This window comes from Protopterus annectens, chromosome 2.part1 (assembly GCF_019279795.1).
Source record: "Protopterus annectens isolate FY-2018-M chromosome 2.part1, PAN1.0, whole genome shotgun sequence".
Taxonomy (NCBI): Eukaryota; Metazoa; Chordata; order Ceratodontiformes; family Protopteridae; genus Protopterus; species Protopterus annectens.
This window is the reverse complement of record NC_056729.1, coordinates 1,391,738,465-1,391,758,552: the sequence shown is the minus strand read 5'-3', so window position 1 is coordinate 1,391,758,552 and position 20,088 is coordinate 1,391,738,465. Positions and strand designations below refer to the sequence as shown.

General features: G+C 37.7%; 1 protein-coding gene across 3 annotated transcripts in view; it reads left to right on the top strand.

Moving 5' to 3' along the window:
* DPYSL5 (dihydropyrimidinase like 5) overlaps positions 1 to 20,088 on the top strand; it is a 1,161,038-nt gene that overhangs the window by 471,663 nt on the left and 669,287 nt on the right. For all 3 annotated transcript variants that reach the window (XM_044062869.1, XM_044062871.1, XM_044062870.1), the window contains exon 5: positions 13,582 to 13,650. In XM_044062869.1, the coding sequence (XP_043918804.1) occupies positions 13,582 to 13,650 (69 nt within the window). The remainder of the gene's footprint in view (positions 1 to 13,581; positions 13,651 to 20,088) is intronic.

Genomic DNA, 20,088 nt, shown 5'->3' with positions numbered 1-20,088 from the left:
ATGCCTGGCACACCCCCCCATGATGTCACCCAACTCCTAGGCTTGCACAAGACTATTCCTACTCTTACACTGTTGGGACCTGACCAACATGCTGGGGAAAACTGGGATTCACTATCCTTCCCCTCATTTGCATAGGATTGCCTACTGATACATAGTTACATGTCTCACACTGAGCCTCCCCTCTTAGCAACCACTACTCACTGTCCAGGTTGTCTTCTGCCTTCCATTGACTTGCATGGCAGAATACTGATTTTAGTTAGAATGCTTCTTTTAGGTTTATTTTATTATTTTCCCCTCAGTCCTATTTGTGCGCCACTGCCCTATGCTTAAACAGCTGTGATCGACGATAAAAAAATAAAATTAGATTTTTTTATTTTTTGATTTGTTTGCAATGCTAATGGCCTTATACATGGCCATTGGCATGCTTCCACAATGATATGCAGCCTTTATTTGGGGATGTCACAGCTCCATTTTTGATTTTGTAGAAATGTACTCGGTTACTAACAGAGTACATTTCTGCTGATTGCACTAGTCCTGCACGGACGGTCGCAAGCTTCCTGGATCACAAGATCACCTCATTTGCATGTATTTAACCTGCAAATGGGGCGATTTGCATACAAGGGCTTCTTCCATGCAGGATTAGTGCAGGAGCTCTCATGCACACCCCTGCAGGCTGTTTCTGGATCGCACGGCAGACATATTGCCTACTAGAGCTCCTGCACTGATCCTGCACACATTGCAGGGCATAGTGAATCTGGGGGTCTGATTTGCTACTTCTAAATCTGAACCTTAGAAGCATTGTCAATAAGGTCCTGGAGCTCCCTGCCACCCTATCTCATTACTCTCTCAATATTGCTGTCTTAACAGAAGCTTAGTTGAAGGCACACATTTCTGATAATGAAATCACTCCACCAGGATACAACATAATTAGAGCAGACAGAAAAGAGAAAAGAGGTGGAGGGGTATCCATTTTATTTAAGAGTACCCTTGTGTTGCTACCACTTACGCTTCATATATCTAACCTAAATAATATTGACTTCTTACCCACTAGAATACAGATTAACCAAAACAAGCTCATTACCATCATAGCTACCTATGTCCCACCTGACAATAACATCTTTACAATAGAACACATTCTCCAGTCTATATCAAAATCTGTAACTCAAGAAACTATCATTATGGGTGATTTTAATATAGACTGGACAACCTGTAATTCACATGTCCCCAGCAATCACATCAAGCTCTTTTTCACACAACTTATTCAATCTCCTACAAAGATAGACAAAAAAATCTAACTGACACTACACTGGGCATTAACCAGTAAACCTCATCGCTACCAGCATAGTGGCTCCCTGCCTGACAGTCTCAGTTAACCATATGCCAACCTATCTATTAAGGCAAACAATCAATCCTATTAATCTTACTACTTTCTGCCAAATCCTTAGTAAGAAAAACTTTAAACCCCAAGACCTAATTGACACCCAAAAAATGTGACTGGTCTCTACTTAAGGACATCCCCCTTGATACCGCATTTGTACATTTCAATAATTTATTTCTTAATATTCACAACAGATCAGCCCCTCCCAGCTTACTTTGGACTAAGGACACATTCACACCATGGCTAACTAACGAAACAAGGAACCTCCTTATGCAAATGGATAAGACGTGGCAAATTTGGCACTCCAGTAAAACCCAAAACAGTCATGTAGGATACCAACAAATTAGGAATAAGACTAAACACCAAATCAATCTCAACAAAAAAAAAATTTTTACCATAACTTACAACAGAAGCACCAACATAATCAAAGAATGCATATGTGTATGTATGACCCTAAAAATGTGTGTAAGGAGCCTATGGTTTGAAAATAGCCCAAAGGTAAACTTAATTCTCCACTGGCCAGATGCATTTTATTTGAATGTAGGGTTTAATGCTGTTTCAATGAATGTGAGTTTCAATGGCAGAGAAGTTCAAGGTTCATGATAAGTCTGTTTTCATTGTGACTCTGTTATATTGTTTGTTTAGCAAATGGCTGTCAGTGTTTGTGCATTTTATTTCAAATCTGTAATCATAGTAAAAGTAAATAAGAAAACAGTATGCACACTGATAGTTTTGAACAGTGCTCATGATAATTGTGGAGAAATAGCCAAGTAATGGAACACTGGAATGGCTGGGGAGGGGGCTGCTGCAGGAGGGGCTGCTGTTGGGGGGGGGGATCTATTACCCTGCCTAGGGCTCCATTTGACCATGATCTGGCTGTGCTAATAATTAAAGTATGAGAATAGTTTACTTGGCCCCTTTAAATCCCAATGTCCTCTCCTTTAAGGAGGACATGCATGCTTCATATGTACGCATGCCAACGCAGATGTAAACTGAGTCTGCACTTACCGTGGAATTTAAACTAGCCATGCCGAATTTTGATTGTGAAAAATTTATACAGTTTTGGTTGTCAGTTCAAAACATGTATCCAAATCTTTCAACCACAGCTTTAAGGATATTGTTTCTTTTTAGTTTTTTGTACATGTGTGAAGTTGGATTTTTGGCAAATAGGAATTAAAAACAAATTTTGAAATAAACTTCAATTATCAAACATTTTGCATCTAAAATTAACATGTCAGTGTGGACATTAAAGATGTCCTCTGCAAAAATACAACAGAAACCCATTCTTCACATACACCTCATCATGCCTCTAATAAAGTTATACATTATAATTAAGTGTAGTATCAATTACAATTTTAAAAGTAGTAAAGAGATTTTTTTATTCACCCCCATTCCTTTTAAAATATGTATTAGAAGTGAGTAGTGGGTCACGAAAAATTACCATTTTCAAAAGTGGGTCTTGGCCCATAAAATGTGGGAACCACTGCTCTAAATAATTCTTGTTACTTCTTAACCATACCACCCTTTCTTTGATTTCCAACCTGTTTTTAATGTCTACTTTAATTTTATCCCACTCCCTAGCTACATTTTCAGAAGAAATTTCTAAATGATCTGATAGTTACTGAATAATTTCCACTACTCATTCCTTAAATTCCTGTCTTTTAAGCAGATGTGGGAAAGTGCCAGTGTCTCATTTTTATTCCATTACCCTGTGATTTTATTTTAGTTATTACTGGCACATGATCTGAAATCGTTTTTGGGTGCATATCAAGACCTTCAATTAAATGCACATGTTCCTGTGAAATGTAAATTCTGTCTAGCCTAGCCCAGTTTTTGTATCTTGGGGCATAGTATGTAAAGTCACTGTGAACTCCTAGTACTGAATTCACATCTTCCATGCCAAGCATTTTCATAAATGTCTTCAAAAATCTATCTTCCTTTGTTATATTTTCCATTCTCAACCCCCCAGACACATCTTCACTGTGACAGATCAAATTTTGTTCCCCATGTATGAGCAATATTCCTTGCTGAAAGCTGATTATTTCTCCCAGAATTTTCTTAAGCTCTATTATAGTAGTTTTTGGTGGAATATAAATACATGCCCTATAATCCTCCTCTCTTGCCAGTAACCCCTTAGTACTACAAATCTACCATTATTATCTTTTTTATCCTTTTCTATTACTATTGGTGCTCCTCTTCCAATTAATATAAGTACTCCTCTTTTCCTAAGCCCCAGGTATTCCACTGAATAACCATCCTAAAATCCTTTCTTTATCAAATTCTCTTGTTCTGTTCTTTCCAAGTGTGTCTCCTGTAGCATATCTGTTTGCACTCTACACTTTTAATATAGTTCCGTAATCTTTCTTTTTTGTATTTATCTGTGAGACCATTAATGTTTAAATACATTACAGAAAGCTTAATTGTCTTAAAGTTATTATTCCCACCTTTTATGCATAACAGCTTTTTTGTTAAATGTCTAGTTCCAGCTTTTGTGTTATATGCATATACTGTTTGGCAGGTGAATTTTTTTATACAGCTGTTTTTTGTCATTTTCGTTTGAGCCTGTGTCACATCTTACAAAACATTTTGCTTTATTGAAAGTCCTCCAAAAAAAGAAAAACACCCCAATACCTCCCTAAAACCTATTATCTTAATAATAACACACAAAACTAGTATATTTTCAAATATTTAGGTTTTACCCTCCTAATAGGAACAGATGTTCCAGACTGACAGCCACACACACACACACACACACACACACACACACACACACACACACACACACACACACACACACACACACACAGACTTGAGATAACATAAAAGAAAGGTTAGCCATGCTAAGATGCATGATATAGCCTGTGCTTCTATAAGTGCTATCTGGCTTTGACTTATCTTTATAGCTCTTTCATCTGGGAAAACACTTGAATGGTTTCATAAACCATTTTCTCCAAGCCATTTCTCTTTATCAGAGTGTCTCCTTAAGACATGAGAACCAGACATAAAACTACCAAGCATACATTTGTTTACTAGAAAAAAGTCCTATAAAATGCAATATTCTTATTCTGTTTTATTTACTTGCTTTCCGTTAAAGCTTGTTACTAGCTTAAGCTAATGGCATAAACCCAGTCGCTTCCCTAGGCAAGAATGAAAGAAAGCACATTAATTTTTCTTTTGTCATGATCTTTTAACTAGATTTATCATCATTTGTTTACATTGCAGTGTCTGCATCTCTTAAAACTGAACAAGGAGAAAGAGAGAACGGAGAGAAAAAATGGAGTACGTATTTACATTAGTATCCCCATTACACTTAAAAATAACTGAGAAAACTTAACTTTATAGCACACAAAGAAAATCATGCACTATTAAAATAGTACCATTAAGAAAAAAAATGTTTTACTAACAGTTAACTTTCTCCCGCCTCTTCCCCTCTCCTGAGTATTTTTCCAAACATTAATGTCATGAAATAGGGCATATGCTGTAGAGTCCCCTACAAGTTTAAAAAAGTCTGGAAAAAGTCCAATATTTTCAGGTTTTTTCGTGCTCACATTTTTTACAAATACAGTTATTGCTTTGTAATCCCACATTTGTCAGTTTCCAAGTTACTGGTTTTATTCTCTGAACATTAAATGACATGAAGTAGGGCATATGCTTTAGAGTCTTCTACAAGTTTAACAAGGTCCAAGAACGTCCAGTATTTCCAGATTTTCTTGTTCTGTCACGTTAAATATAATTATTGCTCTGTAATTCCACATTTGGGAATTTCCAAGTTACTAATCTTATTCCTGCTCATCTCCCAGCTCCCATATCCTGTCTCTGCTTCATTTCTAATGTATTCTCTATTCTTCTAGTCAGCTCTTGTGCTTTTTCCTTCTATCAAGCATTTTCCATTGAAACATTGGAAAAGGTTTCACTGGCACAGACTCTCTGTGGTCTTTATTACCTGAAGAACAAGAAGTAGCATTTTGAAAATAGCTGAGTGCAGCAGTTTGAATCAATCTCACACCTGCTTCTCGACATTCCCTGAATAATGGAATACATTTACTCCTCTTCTGCCTGGTATAAAATGAGTAGTCATTCTCCACAAACACTCTGCTGTCTCCCACTTTTAGTACTTTGTCCTTCTGCCACAGTTTTGTCAGAATCAACTCCTTCTGATGGTAAATCTTTGCAATTAAATGTCTAGTTTGCTTTCTCATATCCAGGTTTGGAGAATACACACAGTGTGCCCCTTCAGTTAATAATTCCTGTTGTGGAAAACCAGTCCAGTTCCTTATTTGTGCTTTCATAAAATTAATGCAGTCTGTTCCTTCCAGCTTCTCTGGCACAGCAAAAAATCTTAGGTTTTTCCTACGTGTTCTGTCCTCTAATTCTATTATTTTTTAAAACATCTCTTCTTGTGCAGTCTCATATTCAGCAAGCTTTTTCTTAATTTCACCCTCTTAGTTTTGCAGTTTTATCACTTTTTTCTGAATATCCGTTTAAAGGTTTTTCCATTTTTCCATCTGTTCATTGTTTGTGTTGATATACTCTATCAGGTCTGTATGCAGTTGCCTTATACTTTTCTCTAGGTTACTGGAAGTCATGTCTGGAGCTTGCACTTCTTTTTGCTGAACAGCACTTTTCCCAATCAGAGTTCCTTCATCATCTTTTGTAGCTGATTTTCTTTCAGGTCCTCTGTATTTCTTTTTTTCCTGGTATCAGGCAGTGCACTTACTAGCCAGTTACTGAAATATAACCAGAAATTTAGGTCTACTGGCTTTCTCTGCTAAGTTTGTGTTTCTCACTGAGAAAGCCAGAATTAAGCTGTTACTCAATGTGCAGCCATCTTGGAAGTCAACCACACACTGCTTATCTTGGCCTTAATAAGGCTTTTGATACTATCCCACATAAGGTAGGAATTGCTAAATTAAATGCATTAAATAGTAATCTATATTTAGATCAGTAGGTTGAAAACTCAATGCTGATAAAGCAGTCAGGGTGGGGGTGTTACCTCTCTGTCCCACAGAGCTTTGTACTTGAGATGCATCTTTTTGGATTATTCTTCTGAAATATAAAAGTGGGAATAGATTATGGATAACCAAATATGCTGGTGATGAATGCAAAGTGAGTAGAAGAGTAGCATAATTATTCTAGTAAAATATGTCCAAAGTTCTCAAAGATAGTCTGTAAAAATATACACCTACTGCAGCAGCAGTGACATCACATTTAATAGCTGCAAATGCAATATCATTAGTCCTGGCCAAGAAGACATAAATTGTGCTTAAAAATAAATAGTAGTGTCATAAAAATGCATTATTAAATATATGGGTAAAACAGTTAACAGTATGTATCTATCAAAAGGCAGAAACGCATATGCTGTAGTCCATCTAATTCTAACGAGCATGTCTAGTTATTCAAGGGATAATATTGCAGCACCTTATACCTCCTGATTTGACCCTACAGTGCTGCTTTTGTAACCATCAGTCAAGCCACCTAAAAGAACTTGAAAATGTTTGATTCCTTGCTAGAGAAACCATTAGGTTGCAAAGCTGATCTACAAAGAAAGGCTTCAGAAACTGTAATTGTATTCTCTTTCTTTTATTTTAATAAGTGACCTATTCCTGGATTATAAGGCAATGTATGATTTGGTCTGTACCTAGATACCACTGTAGTGTGAGCTAACAATAGATTGGGAAACTAGTACTAAAAGTATATATCAGTAAAAGAAAAATGAGACAGGGAGATTATACAACAGCTTCCAAGCTTATGGAATAAACTTCCTTTTACAATCTTAAGAATTCAATCACTACACTTATTAAAAATTAATCTTTATATCTATATGAGAGAAAGAAATTATGGCACACAGGTTTCTTGTGGGTTAGTAAGTCATAAGCTTTTCAACTGAATCTGTGAACCTGTGAACCAACAGAAGTCATCTTGGTAACTTCTGTCTGGAGATTACTTCCATCCATTTCCTAGTACTCCTGAGGACAGTTTTCTATTGCATATACTGGCCTAGGAATTCATTACAGCAGATAAAAGGGATATTCATCAGGGATGGTCACTAACAGTAAAGCAGAACATTTTAGTTCACCCACCTGCTGATTTGCTTGTGCAAGCTGTGGAAGGTATTCCTCTCCTGCTGAGTAACTTCCCTCTTTTTCTCAGATGTTAGTCTTGGGTATTGACTAGCTTTTCTGTGGTATTACATTGAGATGAAACAGCTAGGGTTAAAACTGACCTGTGGGTCGATAGCCTAGTAATCTGCTGTGGTCCTTAGTTCTCAGGGCTCCGTGGCTGCCATGATAACCCTGTTACCTACAGCACGCTTACACATGAGAATCTACAATGGACATTATCAGACCAATGGTTGCTACACCAACAACCATCAAGCTATCATGGGTGTGCAAAGACTTCCTCCTCTTGTGGCTTCATTCCCTGGAAGTCAGTCAAGGACACCCATACCTCTCAACCTGAAAACATCAAAAATCTGGGCAAGGCCCATGAAAAATAGGTACAAATCTGTAAGTTTGCATATATAATTATGTAACCCCACCCACACCAATGGAATTGTGGGATACCAACTTTCAAACACAAACTGAAGAACAGACAACCAAAATATGGCACCAGAGTCCTCCTGTCCGATTACCTGGCTATTTCGCCCCATTTACCATAAATACTAATGTATGCATACTGCTTTATTTCTACAATGATTTGGATTTTATTTTTATATTTTACAGCACAACAATGCAGAAACGCTAACAGACATCTGGTAAACAAAGATATACTGTCTCACAATGAACATAGGCTTGGCATTAAAACTTCTCTGCCCTTGAAACTCACATTCACTGAAACAGCACTGAAACCCAAACCACATCAAAAGAAAATGCATCTGGTTAAGTGGTGGATGAAGATTACCTTTGGGCTGTTTTCAAATCATTGGCCCCTTGCACACAAAACAAGAAACATACATGTGTTCTTTCTTTGATACACCTTCCTGACTTTATTAAAATTATATTCATTGTATAATACAACATACTTGTTCAACAATACTAACAATTGTACCAGACAAAAACGTAATCACTGTCAATTTGTTCTACATGTTGACTACTAGCAGATACAATGATTTCAACTTCAGTTTCCAAATGACTAAAATATATTTATCAATAGATGTTGAGCTGCTGACTGTGTTAGTTCTCCTCTTAAAGATTTTATTTTGGGTGGGTGGGTAAATTTTTTCTTCAGTGTTCTTCTCCTTTTGGTAACTTCCCATACAGGAACACAAATTGAAACTAGATAAACTGTCTGTTAAGTCATTAAATAATTTAATTACTGGGAGGATTTGTGAAATCCATTAATAAGCTAGATGGGTTATTAAATATGCTGTTACAGCAGAGTCAAAGAGAGGATTCCCAGATTAAAGGATGATGAAGTGTTTATCCTCATGGTTGGAGTTAGGTTTGGCCCATGAGTTATATCAGGCAAAATAGTTTCTCTGTTAAGTAGATGTTCAGTTGCTCAAGAAGAATGAAGTTTACCAAATGCAAATTTAAGAAAACTAATGGGGGCATTGTATTTGTATGATTAGCTTTCAAAATACAGTATTATAGGTTACATATTGTTAACAGTCAGTTTTCAAAGGCAGGTTAAATTCAAGTTTTAATTGCATAACATGCATATCGGTTAGGCTTTTAAATTCCATTCTAAAATTGTACATCTGGCATATGTTACATTGCTACAAGTAAGTCACTTTAACGTGATGTTCAAAACAATTATGTAGATTGTAACTCAATGTGGAAATAGAAGAAGTAGAACACTGGGGAACTTTAAAATGAAATGGCAGCTTGTGAAATAGAAACACAGACAACAAAAATAGTAAAGTAAAAATACTGATGAGGACATACATGGAACTTACCATGATGTGAGCAGGTTAAACTAGTACGAAGTAATGTAGAATACAACAATGAACGAAGAATGACATGTTAAAAAACATATTAAGAAAAGTGCTGCTCACCACTAGAAGTAGAACACTGATTTTCAAAACAAAACAAAAGCAATAATATACATTTATGAAATAATGTAAATTTAGAAGCTGAAGGTCCCTCCATAGAATATAGTATTAAATATAAGTAGTGCAGATTGTAAACCCTTTGGCCTGCTTATCATTCCATTTAATCATTTGTCTCACTGATAGAAAGATATGCCTAATATTTTCAAGAGTCTGTGAGATGCTTGGGAAATAACATTTAAGTACAGTTCCAGAATGAGATTAGTAAATTGAAAATCAAATTAAAAAAAAAATAAGCAGGTTGGACGAAAAGAAGAGAAAAGAAAACAGCAGTTACAAGCTATCACTGAATCATGTTGTAAAAACATTAACTCTGACTACTGAAAATATAATGTACATACTGCACATTCATGCATGCCTAATTCTAAGTTACCAATCTCTTAAACAGCAAGATGATTCGGCCAGTAGTAAGCCAAGAAATCAATAGTAAAATAAATATTTAGTAACAGGCTGCCAATGACACAGACGATAACAGATTAAAACTGACCATGAAAACATTTGTCTGAACATTGCACAGTTACACACCTAAAATCCGCCTGCCGGCTGCCAAGAGGAAAATTATACAACTAGGAAGTCCCTTGACTCTCCTACAAAGGTTTAGGTCTAAGCATGAGAATGATTAATGCTCCATGAGAAACAGATCTGATATCAAAGTATTGTTCCTGCATTCACCAAAAGCTGGTAATGCCCAAACATTTGTTTCATTCACTACATTGTCTGCAGAACTGTGAGAGGTAGTGAAATAAAGAATACACACACCCTTACTTCATGCTGCTGCCGTTCCTTTCTTCATTCCACTGCAGTACCAGCACCGTTCCTGCTCACCCGCAGACTAAAATCCTCCATAACAGCAACTGTTTGTTGCTTCCCGCTCACATTTGAGCAGCCATCCATCCGGAAATGATTGAGCTCAATTCCGACAGGCTGGTAGCCCTGACAGAGCTGACAATCGTGCATGTGATGACATCAGCTCTGACAGTGCAAAAATTAAAAAAACAAAAGAAAAAAATCGGAAATGAAAGGGTGCCACTCGGGAATCGTGGCACCCCTTCATTTGAACCCCAAAACTCGGTAAAAACCGAGTAATTCGGCATGGTTGGGAGGTATGAGGACACCACTTTGTTCTTCCCCCACCAAACGCTGTGTTGACCATGGACGCTTCCCAGCTGGGGTGGGGGTGGACATTTTCTGGGTTGGATGGTCCAAGGCACGTGGACATCACAGGAGACAAAAATGCATATCAATGTCCTAGAGATGAGAGCAGTTCTTCTAGCATTGCAAGCACTGCACTGCTTTCTCCCAGTTAAGACAATTGTGATACAAAAGGACAATATGTTGGTAGTGTAGTATGTCAACAAACATGGAGGAACCACATCTTACCCTCTGTGCCAAGAAGCAATGAGATTGTGGCAATGGGTGATCTCTTCCAACTGCTTCATAACTGCAACACACATTCCAGGGGAGTACAACATCCTAGCAGACAGGGTCAGCAGAGTTTAACTGATGCCTCACAAGTGGTCTCATTGGCAAACATGATCTTCCGCAGAAGAGGTCAACTATGCTGTGATATCTTTGCATCCCCTGTCAACAACAAATGCAGCACTTTCTTTGCCTTTATCCCGCCGCAGGGACAGTCACCAAAAGATGCTCTGGTTCATGCTTGGCCCCCCTAAGTCTACTCTGTGCATTCCCTCCTTTTCCCCCGATTCCCAGCTTTCATTGGAAAGCACACAGGTTGAAGGGCAAAGTAAAACTCATTGCTCCTTTCTGGCCTGGACAGTTCTGGTCCACCTTCCTTTGGGCTCACCGTATTTACCTACCATGGACACTGGAACCAATTCCAGATCTTCTGCCCCACCCCTCTTGGCAAACTTATCTGGATCTTCAAAGCCTCAAACTGACTGCATGGTTTCTCCAATTCCAATGACGGCTAGACATTCCAGGCTTTCATCCCCAGTCCAAAAGATTTTGATTTCTTCCCACAAAGTATCTACCAGGAAAAGCTACAAGAGTAAATGGAAAAGATTCTTAATATGGGCTCAAAAGAAGCAAATAGATCCTTTTACGGCTCCTACTCCAACAATGCTGGATTTTCTGGCTTCCCTTTTCCAAGATGGAGCCCACTGTTCTACTGTAAAACTTCAGCTAGCAGCCACTTCAAATTTGAATGTTGGAGAAGACTCTTCATCTCTAGCTTCATCGAGACTATGCAAGGTTTTTCTTAGGGGTACCTCTTTACTTCATCCCCCAGTCAAAAATCCAACTCCTCCTTGGGATCTAAGTGTGATTTTACAGGCAGTAGCTGCAGGTTCAAAAGGGGGGAAGAACTAAAGTAGATTTGAAATTTCTCTCATGGAAAACAGCTCTTTTGGTAGCTATTACTTCAGCAAGAAGAGTCTCGGAAATACAAACCCTCTCTTCTCTGATATACAAGCCCTCTCTTCTAAATATCCTTTTTTTTCTTAAAGATAATGACTTTGCTTACCAATTCATCCTTTTTGGCTAAAGTTGCTACACAAAACAACATCAGTCTATTAATTTACCCATTTTCTTTCCCAATTTGCAAAAAAAAGGGGGGGAATACACACTGCATCTACTAGATGTTCATAGACAGTTGCGATTTTACCTGGACAGGAATAATACTTTCATAAAATCTGACCAAATCCTCATATCTTTCTCAGATTTAAAGAAAAGGAAAGCAGTTGCCAAAACCACAGTGGCTAAATGGTTAAGAGATTGCATTTCTTTTGTTTATTCATCGAGAAATGTTCCTTTATCTAGATATGTCAAGGCTCATTCTATGAGATCCATAGCAACATCTCAAGCCTTTTGGTCAAGAGTGTTTTATCACGTACTATAAAGTAGACATAATTTCCATGAACAGGGCTGCTTTTTGCTCTGCAGTGCTCCGGAATATCCTTCAATGAGGGCAACCCTAGATTATTGTAGCTGGGGACTCTGTCCCACAGGTTGAGGAATGAGTGAAAATGACAACAGCAGATAAAGAAGTTATGTACATACCATAATGTTCCATCTGTGTTGTCCATTGTCATGCTTCCTCAAACTCCCCACTCTCCTCCTCCCTGTCCATGATTATGAGAGACCTGATGGATATGTTTATAGGAACCAGAGTTACTGTTTGAGCTCCTGAACTTTGTTCTATCTCTTTACAGTAAGTACCTACATATCTATCTATCTATATATATATATATATATATATATATATATATATATATATGTGTGTGTGTGTGTGTGTGTGTATATATATATATATATATATATATATATATATATATATATATATATATATATATGTGTGTGTGTGTATGTGTTTGTGTATCAATATATACAATTTGTAATTTGTTTGCAGCAAACTCAATCTGAGGTAACTTGGAGAATGAGGACTACCCATGCTAGAAAAACCTTGGGCATAGACGATATCTTTCATCTGGTATCATATTGAGATTTAACGGCTAGGCTTGTAAAGACCATCAGGTCAGTAGCGTAGTAACTTCCTAGTAACAGTAAATTAAAATTAAAAATAACTTGTGGATGTTTCTTTGAATTATAGTTAGCTGTTTTAAGATATTGTCCCTGTCCACTGGCCTTATGCAGTGCACTTCATGTCCCTAAATTGTCCTTAATGTCCTTACCTACTTGGTCTGGTTATATTAAGGCAGTTAAAAGAGTACTTGGAGATGGCACTACCTGCAAGTATGAGGACACTGTTACATTATCTGTGTGAGGGTGCTAATTACGCTGTGGAACATGCCTGGACAGGTCACGTAGTCTTGCGGGCAAGATGACTCATGTGATTGTAAATATCTCTATTATGTGAAGCTTGTTTCTTTTAAAAACAGAATTATGCTTCTCTTGTGTTAAATAACTTGCTAAGTAATCCTAATTCTGCATTTTTTGTCTTCCTTCTGCTATCTTTTGTGCTGTGTTACTAGGTTATTGCAGCAAAAGAGCACTACAGTTTAGGGGTCTGACCAGTTCCCTTTGTCAGTCTTGTTTTCCAGTGCTACTGATTTCATATATATTTATTATTCAAAATTATATTTTCCTGAAGACAGTTTGTTGAACATTTTATTTCCTGAATGCCTACATTCACAAACTGTTGTAATGACTTAATTTCTCTCATTTTTTTCAGGGTGCTAAAGAAGCTTTAGACTTGGGTATTTCTGGCCCTGAAGGCATTGAAATAAGCAGACCAGAGGATGTAAGTAAATTATGATTGTCAGGCAAGATTATAGAGTTCTTCTGCTGTAAATAAGCATACAATCTCACAGTCACCTGTAACCATAACAGGCTTTCAGTAAAGTTCTTGCATTTTCCTGGGTGAGGGGTATAGATACAGTAACCGTGGTCTAGGATGTATATAGTCTGTCAGAATAAGAATGGTACTATCTGATAACAGTAAATGAAACCTTCGCTGAGTGTTTGATCATGCTCCGACACAGACATTTCCACCAGTACAAAATCTTATCAGACAGTGACATGTGCTCTTTGTTCATTATACTGCTTTTTGATTGCCTGTTGTTCAGTTCAACATATATTTTACAGGTGCTTCCTTTTTGCGGGAGGGTCATTGTATTAGTAAATTACATTTGGGATTACACTGTAGTGGAACTGTGTTGTTTTGGTATTTTCTGTAGCTGTTTTGTCCTTCTGCAGAGGCCACTGCTGGTCTCACAGTAATGTAAAGTACTAAGATGAGAAGACAGCAGGTTCCCATGTAAGTGGCACTGGTATACATCAGTTGTATCAATTTTTATAACACATGCCTTATTATAATTGCCTTTACTTTTCATGATAAAGAAGTCATAAAGAAAACCTTTATCAAAGTTAATATAAATTTCTCATCTGGAGGGTATGTCTTCTACATCTAAGCTGAAAAGTAAATGTGCTTAACAGCTCCTGAAGATTTTCATATGTGTTTATTTTCTGTGGAGAAAAACTGTCTTTGAGCAATGTCTTTGGTTTAATAAATCCATAAAATTATGAATGTTTAAGGCATTACGTTCTTATTTAACTGACAGAAAGTTGCAAAATTGTGAAAAAAACTTCCCAGAGAAGAGAAATAAGGGATAGTCTTCTGTGTTACTGTTTATCTCAGTCTCTCTGTCTCTCTCTCTTCCTTTCTTCCTCTCTGTTTCTCTTCTAAATTAGAAATGGAAGAAAAAAAAACTAAAATCTTCAGAAAAAGAGAGTCAGAAAAACACTAATAGCATTAGTTATGTTTCAGTTCCTCTGAGTAAACATCTGTATCTGCAGTGGCTCTCTTTTATGTCCCTGTTTACACAAAGGTTGAAACTGAGTCATCTGTGTCAGTCCCAGACTCATAAAATGAAACACCCAGCTCAGAAGGAGGTACCCTAACTAGAGCTGCAGAAAATAGTTTTACAGGTGTATGAATTGACACAAGGTGTTCTGGATCAGGAGTGTCAAATTACAGAAACCTCTAAATATGTATTTAGACATATACCTGTGAAGGACTGGAGGTTCTCCTTCAATCAAAACATCTAATTCTCATAACATCAAAAACCCAAAACACTGAAACATTGCATCACACCATCCCAGAACATCAAATACTACAACACACAAGTAAATAACATCCCTTCCACCTATAACAACAAACTAACAAACACACTTTTTCTACATTTCTGCAGGGGGGAAAGCCCCCCCCCCCCCGCACACACACTCAGTAAATTAAATATACCAAATCCGAGATCACACCACAGTGGGAAAAAAGTTAATTTCCTAACCCCGACTATATCGAGATCACCATACAGAATGTACACATAATATATAAATCACTTACCTGTATGGCCTAAAAACACGTACAGATTGGCAACATAAACACTTTCTCCCCTACTCACTTCTCCCAGCAATTCTCAGAACACTAACTTAGCTTCCATGGAAGCAACAAATCCATCACGTAACAAGATCAATATTTACCAATTACCTAAAAAACTATCAAAACACAACATTAAACAAACTGCAAAGTTGCAAAACATACCAACTGCCATGTTACCTCACACAAAAACTATGACTTCATAAAAAAGTGATACCACAACATTAACAACTTACACTATAACATTTACATGTTTGACTTCGATGTTATGAGTTTTCAGTGTTTTGGGTTTTTGATGTTATGGTCTCAGTGTTTTGAGTTTCAATGTTATGAGAATTAAATGTTTTGAAGGGGAACCGGACTGGACATTGACCTCTGTCATCAATTCCAACCTAATTTCTTCCAGCCATTTTGTTACATGGTGTTCACCAAATAGTATTTTACAATAGTAAAGAAACTGCAGAATCTTATCCTTAATTTCTTTACTGATATAGGACCCATGATGGTGGAATAGGAACAAATGGTATTTTCACCTGTATCATCATTTTCAGAAGAAGGAAAAAAGATCGCCTTCTTTTCTAATATGAGGAAAAGTATGAATTCTGGATGATGGGTTGATTCCATCATTTGTTCAGATATGTACTGAGATGATACCTCTTCTCAGTCTTCCTTGGGGACATTACATTTAGTGAGACTGTTACCATAATTGATAATTTTGGATAAGCTTACACAAGATCTCACTTTATTTAACACTTTAAGGGCTTATCAAAGACAAATTCACAGATTCCCAACAGTCAAGCTTTAGTGGCTAAAAAGGCAGACAGTCTGGATAATGCTCCAGAAGAGTAATTTGAGAGGTGATTCTGGCACAATTTCTTCAAATCTTAGCTAACATAAAAATTTAAATTATTGATGACAAACGTACCTTAGCCCCATTTCCTGATCTTGATATCCTTATATCTGATCTGACTGAAGAGGTGAGCCAGTAACCTTTACCAGTTTAAACAGTTATTCACTTTTCTCCATAGGTTCATAGGTTGGTACTAGGTTATCGGCCCTAGGGCCTGTAGAAGCCTTGCCATAACAATTCCCTGGCTATTTCTTTCCACAGTATTTACTTCCCTAGACCCCTGTCTAGCAGGGCGACTGACGTGATCCCCGGGATGAATTTTCTATCTCCCATCCAATCATCAAGGTTCCTTTTGAAGAGGGCCAAAGAGGCACTCTGCTTGATATGTATGGGCAGTCTCTTCCAGAGTCTGGAGAGTCTCTGGGTCAGGAATCTATCCCTCCAGCATGTTTTGTTCATTGTGATGACAAGGTTTAGATCCCTGGAGTGTGTTTCTGAGGGATTGGGATTTCTTTAAGTGTAGCATGTCCAACAGCCCTGGGTTTGACATGGCCTTGTATGTTAAGCAGAGATTCCCTCTGAGTAGACGGTATGCGACAGAGTATAGGTGGAGTTTTTTTAGATGGTCAGCATAGGGCATCTGCTTTAGGCCTGTGATTCTTTTAGTGAGGTATTTCTGCGGCCTTTCCAGTTGTTGCAGATGTCTTGAGAGGTACATACCAAATGGGGTGTTGTATTCTATAATGGGTCTAATGAGGGATTAGTACAGTGGGGCAATGACCTCCTTTTTTTATGGATGAAAAGCCCTTAGTGATGAGGTGTGCCAAATAGAAGGATTTCCTGACTGTTGTGGCGGTGTGGTTATCGAAGGTGAGACCACTGTCCACTTGTGTCCCTAAGTCTCTTATCACACTTTCAGTGTTTAGTGTACTGCCACCTATGTGGTAATTCACAGGTACATGTTTTCTCCCAAAGGGGATAACTATACATTTCTTGGCATTGAGCTTGAGCCCATGGCTCTGGCACCAAGCATCTGTTTCTGTAAGACCCTTTTGTAGAATATCCACATCATTTGGGGATTCAATAATGGCTCCCAATTTGCAGTCATCTGTGAACTTTGTTAGCCAGCGTCCCTTAGTGTTGGCCTGTACTTCAGAGAAGTAGATGCCAAACAAGAGCAGTCCCAGGACTGAACCCTGAGGTACTCCACTTGTCACTTGTCTGGAGCTGGATTTGGAGTTGGCTACTTTTATTATGTGGGTTCTGTCAGTAAGCCAGTTGGCAACCCATTGAGTGACATAGGGATTAATGCCAAGCTTAGTAAGTTTATCAATGATTCCCTAGTGAGGGATTGTGTTGAAGACCTTGGCGAGGTCCAGATAGGCTGTGTGGACCACCTTACCCTTGTCCACAGCTCTGGAGACTGATTCAAAGAAGTCAGTCAGGTTCAGGAGACAAGATCGGCCTTTCATGTACCCAAACTTTGTGAGGTCCAGTGTTTGAAGGTTGCCAATGTTTTTCTTTATAAGTTGCATGATAATATGTTCCATGGCCTTGCAGGTCAGGCTCGTCAGACTGGTGGGTTGTTGTTGGTACAACTTTGGAATTAGTATGTTTAAAGACTGGGTGTGTAATCAGGAGGCAGAAAAACAGGGTCTATCCACCAGAGCATATTTTTGCAGAATTGTACTTTATTTCCACATAACAGTATAATGGGCAGAGGGATTAAAATGGCAATAACCTGAACATGGTAAGATGGGTAGCTGTAATTAAAACTGAATCCTAAAAACACTCTTGCCTCTACCTTTAGCTAGATAAGGCAAGGCTGTTTTACATTATCCAGTCTTTTAATAAGAGCATTAAACTACTTTCTCGTAAAATTACAAATGAGAGATTTATCCAAAACTGTTTGCTAGAAAAAAAAAACAAAAAAAAAACTTTCAGACAGTGATAGTGCAATGATTTGGACATGTCCTGTTATCAGTAGTCAGAATAATGCATCAAAACATGTGCCATCTGTGCTGTGCTGCATTGCATGTGTCTGTATTTCTATCTATCTGTCTACCTATTTGTTTACCTATCTGCCTCTATGTCTACTTATTTACATTTGTGAACTACTAATATCTTTTATGAAGTTTCATTATCAGTGTGGTCCAAAGGAAAATATGTCCATGATATAAACAAAACGGTTATCAAAATAAATGTAAACAACAAAATGTAAATTATAAACTCCAGAAAGCTCTTGGGTGTTTTTTTTGTTAAAAATTTTTGCTACATTTTATTGACAATGTTGTTTATGATGTTCATTGTAACTTACATAGTTGAAAGTTATTTTAATATACCTTTGATTTTACCTCTATATCATTTTTAAGTATATCAAACAGTGGTATTCCTTACATTTATCTTTTATACATAAACAGAAAAAAGAGTAATAAATGCATAGACAATATGCATTATCACACAAGGAAACTACCTCATGACTTCTTTACATTGTCTGTCACTCAATGTTAATGGTCTAAACAATCCTAATAAGAGAAGATCTTTAAATAAATACCTCAAATTGCAAAACTCCCAAATAATATTTCTACTAGAAACTCACTTGATATCAGAAGATATTTCTAAATTGGTCTATAAATCCTTTTCTATTCTAGCCAGTTCAGAACATTCAAAGAAAAAAAGGGAGTTGTTACATTATGGCTAACGTCCTTCAGAAGGGACTCACGGAAACAGATAGCTGGTGCCAGAGCCATGGCCTGAAGTTAAACGCCAAAAAATGTATAGTCATACCCTTCGGGAAAAACAAGGTAACCCCAAGCTACCATATAGGTGGCAATCCACTAAGCACAGAAGAGGTTATCAGGGATCTGGGGACCCAGGTTGACAGTGGCCTTTCTTTTGACACTCACATTGCTAAAGTGGTTAGAAAGACCTTCTACATTGCCCACCTGATCATGAAGGGATTCACATCCAGATCTAGTGAGGTCATTGTTCCCCTGTACTCTTCACTTATCAGACCAATGATCGAGTACAATGCCCCATTCGGGATGTATCTCACCCGACATCTGCAGCAATTGGAGAGACCCCAAAAGTTCCTCACCAAAAGGATAAAGGGACTCCAAAATCTGTCATATGCTGCCAGATTGAAGAAACTCCAGCTCTATTCAGTCGCATACCGTCTGCTCAGAGGTGACATGTGCCTGACATACAAGGCCATGTCCAACCCGGAATTAATGGACATGCTCCACCTCAAAAATCCAAATCCACCAAAACCACTAGAGCAAGTGACTTAAACCTTAGCACGGCTATAAATAGGACGTGCTGGAGGGATAGATTTATCACTCAGAGACTCCCTATGCTGTGGAATAAAATCCCGGTCCATGTGAGGCAGAGCACCTCGATGACTCTGTTCAAGAGAAATCTAGACCTGTGGATGGGAGATCGTAGGTTTACCCCGGGAATCATATCTGTGTCACTGCTGGACAGAGGCACAACAAACTAATGGGCACAGTATTTTTTCATATAAAGGGTGGCGTAAGCCACAAAAATTTGGGCTAGGCTTATAAATGCCTTAGGGCAGATAGCCTAGTATAAACCTATGAACCTATGAACCTATGAACCTATGAACAAATGACCTAAACCAAAAATAATAGAATCATACCAAGATAAAAAAGGTATGTAAGCGTCAATTATTATAGAATTTAACAACAAAATATTCACTTTAATCAATACATACCGGATTCCTGGCTTTGGACTTAAATCAGCACAGCAACACACAGAACACATTTTACATTTTTCTAAAGGTAATATCATTTTGGTCGGTGATTTTAACTGTATTTTTGATAGCAAAGACTCTACCTTTATTGGTAAAGAAAAATCTCGTCAACGGCTAGACTTTTGAAAGAATTTTCTGATTCTCTCCTGCTAAAAGATGTAAATAATTATGCAGACCCTAA